Here is a 9,394-nt window from a genome sequence, read left to right on the forward strand (position 1 = left end):
CAAAAAACTGAGCAATTTAGGCTATATAATTATGCTTAAGAAATTATATTCCAAATATTTCAAAATTCATAAACAACTCCCATAGTAAGTACACATGTGAGAATTCCACCAAGTTGGTTGTTTATGAATTCTGAAATATTTGGGATACAATTTCTTAAGCATAATTATGTAGCCTAAGTTGCTCCGTTTTTTTGTGGAGTACCTGGAGGTTGGCAACCCTATGCAAGGAGGACAGAATTCCCACTATTGCTTCTATTTATGTATGTATGTATTTACACTCGCTTAGCTGCATTGGTTCTCAAATGGTTACAGTCCTGAGGTCATTCTTATTTGAACCAAAGGCCCTGCCCAGCCCTTGTTATCTTGGTATATGGTGGGCCAAAGGTTAAACTCTCCCCCAGTACACCTTGATTCTCTACAAGGGGGCCTGCTTTAAACTTAAGGATTAAAGCATGTAGTGTAAAAAAAAATCAAAGTTTTCTAGCAGCGAAATATTGCTTGAACAAAAAAGCCGGTCTCCCACTGAGGTTTTACCCAGTTATAAAATCTAGCCAGTGACGCCCACATGGGACGGTTCTGGCTTCGTGCCCAAGATTTGTGTGATAGAAACTTTGTCCTGAAAAACACCCTCCTGCTGCTTTCTTTGAAACATACGCTTCCTGTGCGGTTCCGGAGTCACAGGGGAACCTTAAGAAGCGAAAGAGGTGAAAAGGGAATTCTGACCATCGCAAAGGAGAGTGACGCTGGTGAGTGGTTATGCTCTTTGGTCTGCTAATAGGTGATGCCAGGAGCAGGGGCACAAGGAATTCGTAATTTTGGAGAAAGTCAGGTTTAAAGTGTCATACATAATAATCTCTCTGTTTTCCGGTCCTGCCAGGTGATGGAACTTGGAGGTGCGCTGGAAGCGTTGGATCCCAATTCCATCAAGCGCTCTGTGCTAATGGAGGTCGAGGGTGTCCCTTTGGTCAGCTCCATGGCAGAGGAATGGGGTCACTTATGGGGCTTCAAAGCTCGGCCCGATGATCTTCTCATCTGCACTTACCCTAAAGCAGGTAAATGGAGTTGCTGAAGAGGAAGGTTTTTTTTTTTGCAAAGATGTAGGCTACTGGGCTGCTGGAGTGGAGGGTATGGTGAAGCCCACTCTTGGCAGATCTTGGAAGCTAAGCAGAGTTGGCACGTGGATGGGAGACCGCCAAAAGCCTCTGCAGAGGAAGGCAATGGCAAACCACCTCTGCTTCTCATTTGCCTTGAAAGCCTCTCGCAGGGGTCGCCATAAGTCGGTTGTGACTTGATTGCACATAAACAAGGGGCGGCAGGAGATTAAGGGTCCCTGACAACATTCTGGTATCTGAGTGCTTCCCCCTCCTCACCCCTCTAGGGACCACTTGGATCCAGGAAATTGTAGACATGGTTCGTCATGGAGGAGACCCACGGCAATGTGGTCGTGGCCCAACGCACGACCGCATGCCCTTCATAGACATGTTCCTTCCAAAGCCCTTCCCCTCTGGTAAGAAGGTTGTCTTTCTTCAGGGAGCAGAGGTATGGGGGTGGGCTGCAGGTGGACTAGGTACGGGGAGTGGAATTGCTTTTTCCAAAATTCACTTTTTAAAGCCCTTCAGTCCACTTACTCTCTTTCAAAAAAGGAATTTCTCTTTGATATCTCTTTGTCGTTTTCTGTTATACCAAAATGGTGCTCCATTTTGTAACTTCAGCTAGGGTTGCCAGGTCCCTCTTCACCACCGGTGGGAGGTTTTTGGGGCGGAGCCTGAGGAGGGTGGGGTTTGGGGAAGGGCAATGTCATATAGCCCAATTGCCAATTGCTGTTTTCTCCAGGTGAACTGATCTCTGTTGGCTGGAGCCCAGTTGTAATAGCAGTTCTCCAGCTAGTACTTGGAGATTGGCAACCCTAATTTCAGCCCTTGCCCTTTCAATGTTACACACCAGAGGATGGCGCTCTAACAGGACAATAGGAGCATTTTGGAAAACACTGCCTCCTTCTGAGCAGCTGTAGAATAAAACTCTGCTGCAAACTCAAAAGTTAAATTTCAATTTTGAACAAACTGATCCAAACCAGCTTCCTAATTCCTAAAAAAGAGGAAGAGAAATGGGTTGTTGGGTTCCAGAGGAAAACTGGGTAAAGAGGAATTAAGAGAATTTCTCTTAACAATACGAGCTGAAGGGTTTCTTAGTGCAAGGCTGAATGTCTCCCCCTTGTCTTTCAGGTGTAGCCCAAGCAGAGGCAATGCCCTCTCCACGCATGCTCAAAACTCACCTCCCGGTTCAGCTCATTCCCCCTTCCTTCTGGGAACAGAACTGCAAGGTAAGGGCAGCTAGAGGAGGGCTTAGTGTGAGCCAAGGCCCAGTTCGAGGACCTGTGTTCGAATGTTCTGGGCTCTAGTCTGCAACATGTAAAGTCTTAATAATAATAAAAAAAACACTGCCTATGAGAATGCGGAGAGGATAATTTGGCCCATGATTCAGGCTTGAAACTACCGGCCCTCACAAATTTGAGTTGCCAATTTCAGACTGGGAAATTCCTGAACATTTGGGAGCGGAGCCTGGGGAGGGCAGATTTTGGGGAGGGGAAGGAACTCTGCAGGGATGTGATGCTGTAGGTCCTTTTATGCATGGCTGTTCCACTGACTGTCACCCCTCCAATGACTTTGGGTCTTAGTTGATTATGCATGTCGTTTCTGACGGACAGAGGTCACCTCGCTTTCCCCCTGCATTTCAAATTCGAGATAAAACAGGGCTCTGAAAACGAGGGCAAAACGCGGGCAGGTGCAGGGGGAAAGCGAGGCGACCTCTGACGGTAGGAAATGGCATGCATAATCAACACAAAGACCTGAAGTCTTTGGAGGGTTGACAACGAGGGAAACAGACATGCATAAAAGACAGTAGAGACTACCTTCTGAAGGGAAGACTCTACTTTCTCCAGGGAAACTGATCTCTCTAGTCCGAAGACCAGTTGTAATTCAAGGAGAATTCCAGGCCCTACCTGGACGGCAGAAAGCCTAAGTGGGCCAGCTGGGTCAGAACTTATGGCTTCTGGATATGTTTTGAACCTCATCTTTTTTCTTGCAACATGGCGAAGGTAATCTTGCTGAGTGGAGTTTGGAAGAGTGAAGGACTTAGAACTTGGGTTCCTCTTTTCTTTTGCCTGGTTTCTACAGATCATTTATGTGGCCAGGAACGCCAAGGACAACGCGGTCTCCTATTTCCATTTCCATCGCATCGGCAACCTGTTGCCCGAACCAGGAAATTGGGACCAGTTTCTAGATAATTTCATTGCTGGGAAGGGTGAGTACAGAATGGAACTCGAAAATAGGAGAAAGAGGCAGTGGTTTACGTCAGTTCAACCTCCAGCTTTCTGGGAGAAACATGAGTACTAGGTTATTACATAGGACTGCCAGCTCCAGGAAGATTTTGGTGGCAACACTGAACTTCATTTACCACATTGTTGCCCCCTCACCCAATTTAAGAGACATCCTCCTGTAGCTCTTCACAATCTATTTTGGATTTCACCATCCTGAATAATTTGGTATCCTCTCCAAACTCGGCTGCCACAGTGCTCAGCCCCAATTTCAAATAATTTATGAATTAATTTAATAGCACTTTTCCCAGTACTGATCCTGGTGGGACCCCACTGCTCACTTCCTTCTACTGCAAGAACTGTCAATTTATTCCTACACTCTGCTTCTTGTTGCTTAACTGATTTTTAATCCATAAAAGGATTCACCCTCTTATCCCATGACAGTTAAGCTTAGTCAGGAGTCTTTGGTGAGGTACCTTGTCAAAAGCCTTCTGGAAGTCCAAGTATATAATGCCTACCAGACCCCTCTTATTCACATGGTTGCTAACCTGCTGAAAGAACTCCAGAAGGTTGGCGAGGCAGGACAAAGCATTACCCCAAATGGCAATTGAGTATTTTTTAGCTTTTTTGCTTTGTTTTGTATTTTGAGGATGCTCGTAATCCAAAACCCTAAACTCTAGTCTACTTAGCTTGTTCATAAATCCTGCTTTGATTTTAAGAATTGGACCAACTAGGTGAAATGCAAAGTTCTTCATTATTTTCTTTCCAGCTATACATACAAGCCATATTAAGCAAGGGATCCAGTAGGAATCCAGCTGCCACGGTTCACTCTCCACCTCTTGTGTCTCTCTGCAGTTGCCTGGGGTTCTTGGTTTGACCATGTCCGTGGCTGGTGGGAAGCCAAGGACCATCACCCAATTCTGTATCTCTTTTACGAAGACATGAAAGAGGTGAGCTGCTGACATGCATCGTTCAGGGTAGTCCTTTCCGCTGCCAAGGACTCAGCTGCTAGAAACACTCTAAGCAATGACTCTCGATGGTATGAGCTTCTCACAGAAGCACGCAAATGAAGTAAGGAGGACAAAATGGATACTAGTCACGATGCATACCTATTCTCTCCAGGATCAGAGGAACATGCCTATTATATTGGGTGCTGTGAAAATAAGGCAGGATGGTGCTGCTGCAGTTGTCTTGTTTGTGGGCTTCCTAGAGGCACCTGGTTGGCCACTGCTGGACTTGATGGACCTTGGTCTGATCCAGCATGACTTTTATTATGTTCTTATGTTCTTAAAAATGCAGCAAAATGTCCTTGTGGGGAGGTCCTGCTTCCATAAGCCACAATCCTCACTGTCAACAGTCTTATCTCTTTTCTTAGACCCCAGACCGGGAAATCCAGAAAGTAGCCCAGTTCCTAGGCGTAACGCTTCCAGACCCGCTTGTGAACCAGATTGTGCAGCACACAACGTTTGAGAGCATGAAAGCAAACCCGATGACTAATTACAGCACTATACCGTCTTTCATCTTGGACCAATCTGTGTCGCCCTTCATGAGAAAAGGTGGGGGCCAGAGGCTGGGTTCCAGCCACAATTCTAGTAGGGGTGGAAGGGTCTACTAGTACAGCTGTAGTAAGCATTCTCACTGTCTGTCCGCCACATTTCTAGGTGTATCAAACCAGTACTCCGGTTGGGGTGGCACCCTCAACAAACCCACCCTGGCTATGATTATGTATGCGTTTTGCCCGCATTTTCCAGATGCTGCTTTAACCAGAATCTAGAAAATGCGGGCAAAACGCATAGGGAGAGTGAGGCGACCCCTGACAGGTGGAAAAGGCATGCATAATCAACAGGAAGTCCCAAAGCAGTCGGCAGGAGTGACTGCTGGGAAACGTCCCTGCATAAAAGGCCATGGTTGACTTCCGATTTCCGTTTATCTGGGCAGAGGTGTTTTGCCTTGCTCTCCAAAGAGTTTTTCCTTCTTTATTACTATTTTCTTTTACTTAGTTTTTTTGGGGGGACCAGATGATTTGGAATTTTTTTTGTCTCAAGATAGCTGCCTCAGCAGGTTTGAGCTTTATTTGTGAAGATTTTTGCTTAGTGATTCTCAGCATTTACTTTGATAAGACGCTGTGAGTATCTTAATTAGCTTTGGTTTCGGGGAAGGGACAGGTAGAGACCAAGCCTTCTCCCTCTGCTTTATAGTTGCAGGTTGCATATTGGGGGTTATTATTTATCTATTCATTTATTATCTATTTTATTATTTATCTATCCATTCATTTTATTCAAATGTTATTACTTTTGAGTGGCGCTCAGCTGCCCTGTCTGGCTCAGCAAGGCATATGTCATATGTTGCTGGGTGGTTTCTCCAGACCAACTTGCAAGGAACAGGGTTCTCCAAAGACAGGAAGTTTGAAATCCATCAAATTAGAACAGCAGAAAAGAAAGGCCTTTTATGCAGGGACATTTCCCCGCAGTCACCCCACCGACTGCTTCAGGGCTTCCTTTTGATTATGCTTGCCTTTTCCGCCTGTCAGAGGTCGCCTCACTATCCCTGCACGTTTTGCCTGCATTTTGAAGATTCTGGCTAAAGCAGCATCTGGAAAATGCAGGCAAAACACATGCATAATCAAAACAAAGACCCGAAGCAGCCAGTGGAGTGACTGCGGGGAAACGCCCCTGCTCAAAAGGCCAAAGACAGGAGACACATTTGCTGACTTTTTTTTTTCTTGGTTTGTCTTCCCCTCTTGCAGGCACTGTGGGAGACTGGAGGGACCATTTCACAGTGGTTCAGAGCAAACACCTAGACAAAGTCTGTGCCCGGGAACTGGGGGGCAGCGGCCTGGCCTTCCGCACACAAATCTAAGCTCATCTTTGTGTCCATCAAGGAAACTTTCACCCAAATGTGCCGGGACTATAGATTTCACCAGCACTGGATAAAAGGAGTTATGAAGCCACCAGCAAGGGCCAGCTGCGTCAACATTTGGATGCGGACTTTTCACACTTATCACGTTTTGCTTGCAAATTATTTGCAAATTAATTTTAATGAAACAAAGGGTGCTGCTCACTAGTCCCATTTCGTTGCCCATTTCTTAATCTACCTGTTTCTTAAGCGATATACATTTCTGTCCAAAGAGCTCAGTGTGATACATATGGCCATTTTATCCTCCAAAAATTCTGCTACCAGGGAGGCATCTACATGGGGCCACAAGATATCATACACTGTGACTTCTTTATTCGTTTCTGAGAGGGTGTGCTGGTTTTAGAAACAATTAAAAAAACAACAACAGTTTTCCAGTGGTGAAAATGGGAAGGCTTTGACTAGGATCCAGGGATGCTCAAGAAAAATAAGAATTGTTTTTTAAACCCAGTTTTCTCTACCTTCTCAGTAGTCTCAAACCGGCTTACAATTACCTTCCCTTCCTCTCCCCACACCTTGTGAGGTAGGTGGGGCTGAGAGAGTTCGGAGAGAACTGTGAATAGCCTAAGGTCACCCAGCAGGCTTCATGTGTAGGAGCAGGGAAACCAACCCGGTTCACCAGATTAGAGTCCGCCGCTCATGTGGAGGAGGGGGGAATCAAACCCGATTCTCCAGATTAGAGTCCACTGCTCTTAATCACCACACCACACCGGCTCTCACTTGCATAGCCTGTATGGTCTCTCAGCCTCCTGCATACAAGAGTTACTCACTCACCAAATCATCAGTCATGTTCACTGACACAGCGTGATGGGCGCAGCCACAAAATGGGGGCCACAGGAGGCTGCAACTGCTTAACTTCAGTCACACCGTGAAGAACCTTGTGGTGTGGTGGCAGCTGCTGCCAAAGCAGCATTTTTATAAAACTTAACAGCTAATCAAATCTCCAGTGGCCAATCAGAAGTCTTGCTGAGCAGGAGCCCCACCTGGTCCTACCCAGTTTCTAAAGACACCTACGGGTATCACGTTGGGGGAACCCTGCCTTATGCTATACGTTTAGGAGTGTCAAGACTTAGTTTGGTCTCAGGATAAGGTCAAGGAAGACAGGGCTATGTTTCACGTCAAACCAGAGAATCACGGGGGTTCAGGCCTGTATAGGTCCCTTACTGCCCTCACTACCGGTCTAATACAGGCCTGAGCCCCGTGAGCCTATGGCATTATACAATAAACGTGACTTGGCTTGACTACCTTCACTATGAGGTAACCCTTAATGTATGTATGGAGATCAACACTATCTGTGGGTGGGATCCAGCCACTCAGTCTTACTCAGTACTCTACTGCAGCACCTAACCCATGTGGCTTTTTCCCACTCTGGTCCCCTGATTCCCAGCATTGCCTTTTCGGTGAGCAAAAGGACCCTTCCAGTGTGGTGTAGTGGTTAAGAGCGGCAGTTTGGAGCGGTAGTCTCTGATCTGGAGAACCGGGTTTGATTCCCCACTCCTCCACATGAGTGGGTAATCTGGTGAACTGGTTTTTCTCACCCTCGGGCACTGTAGGAGACTGGAACACTTCCAGTCTACCCGTTCAGAGTGTACAGCTAGATGAAGCCTGTGCCCGGGAACTGAAGGGCAGTGGCCTGACGTTCCGCACAGAGTTATAAGCATCGCTCTGCTCTCCTTATTCACCAGTGGGGTGTAGTGGTTAAGAGCAGTGGTTTGGAGCAGTCGACTCTGATCTGGAGAACTGGGATTTGATTCCCCACTCCTTCAGAAGTGAGTTAAAGAGCACCGAATCTTCAAGAGAGGACGGAATCGCACAGGTAGGTCCCTGCTTTTTTACTTCAAGGTCAACCAGGGGGACCAGAGTAAATGGGACAGGGTCTCGTATTACCCTTTCTGTTGCCCTTCCAAGAGATGGTGCTCAACTCCATACTGAAAGCCTTGGAATCCATGTTTATCAAGCGCTCTCAGATTGCAGATGTTCAGGGAGTCCCTTTGCTAAAAGATACGGCAGACCACTGGAATGACATACGGAGCTTCCAAGCCTGACCAGATGACCTTCTCATCTGCACATACCCCAAAGCAGGTATGTTGGGGTACTGGCCACTACCTGAAGGTGTGGGAAGACAGCAACAGGGGTCTATGGATCCACAATATTAAAGGTAGTCGGCAGAATTATCGCCGTGCTTCTCCTCATCCCCCCTCCTTGCCCATAAGGACCACCTGGATCCAGGAAATTGTGAGCATGATCCAGCATGGAGGAGAACCAGAGAAATGTTGTCAGGTGCCCATCTACATACGGATGCCCTTCATAGAGTTAATTCTTCCAAAACCATTCCCCTTAGGTAAGTAAGGGTATCCTAAGTAAGGTTGCCAACCGCCAAGTGGGACCTGGAGATCTCCCAGAATTACAAGTAATCTCCAGACTACAGACATCAGTTTCCCTGAAGAAAATGGCTGCTTTGGAGGGTGGAGTCGATGGTATTATACCCCACTAAGGAAACTCCCCAACCCTTCCAGGCTCTACCCCCAAACCTCCGGGAATTTCCCCACTCAGAGTTGGCAACCCTAGTCCTAAATCACAGTGAAGGGAGGGTGAAGGGTTGTATTTTGGCACGGGGCTCTATGTCGCCTTTTACATTTCAGTCTTAGAAGAGGTGAAAGCCATGCCCTCTCCACACACCCTCAAATTTCATTTACCGGATCAGCTCATGCCCGCTTCCATTTGGGAACAGAACTGCAAGGTCGGTATCACAGAGGCGACGTTGCTGGGAAGACAGGATTGAATAGAGTTCTTCTCTGGGACCTCTTTGTTTTGAAGCTCAAGCCAGTCATACGTGAAGTAAAGGCAGTAAATGCACTATGAATCCATTCAGAGTACACTGCTTGATATCACTCAGGGCTCAGCCGAGGAATCCGATTGCAATATGAATATTGTGCTCTCAGACAGATGTAATGAGAGGTAAGCGACCACCTCCGAACAACAGACCTTTCACTTACCACGGATTCATCACAATTTCTCGGCTTCCCTCTTCTCAGTAACATGACGGATCAGAATGTATCTGGCTTCCAACCATGTTTGAATCCAAGGGAAGATGACTGGGGAAGACACTGGCAAACCACCCCATAAAGAAAGTCTGCCTAGGAAATGTCAGGGTGTGACGACACCCCA

At 46.8% G+C, this 9,394-nt stretch overlaps 1 protein-coding gene across 1 annotated transcript; it reads left to right on the plus strand.

Annotated features, from left to right (window-relative positions):
* Window positions 1-880: 880 nt before the first annotated feature.
* Window positions 881-6,172, plus strand: LOC130489423 (sulfotransferase 1C2-like). Its single transcript, XM_056863144.1, has 7 exons — window positions 881-1,052; window positions 1,379-1,507; window positions 2,223-2,320; window positions 3,174-3,300; window positions 4,169-4,263; window positions 4,689-4,869; window positions 6,060-6,172. Exons 1-7 carry the CDS (start codon window positions 881-883, stop codon window positions 6,170-6,172), a joined length of 915 nt encoding a protein of 304 aa, XP_056719122.1.
* Window positions 6,173-9,394: the final 3,222 nt, after the last annotated feature.

Source organism: Euleptes europaea, chromosome 18, assembly GCF_029931775.1.
Source record: "Euleptes europaea isolate rEulEur1 chromosome 18, rEulEur1.hap1, whole genome shotgun sequence".
Taxonomy (NCBI): Eukaryota; Metazoa; Chordata; class Lepidosauria; order Squamata; family Sphaerodactylidae; genus Euleptes; species Euleptes europaea.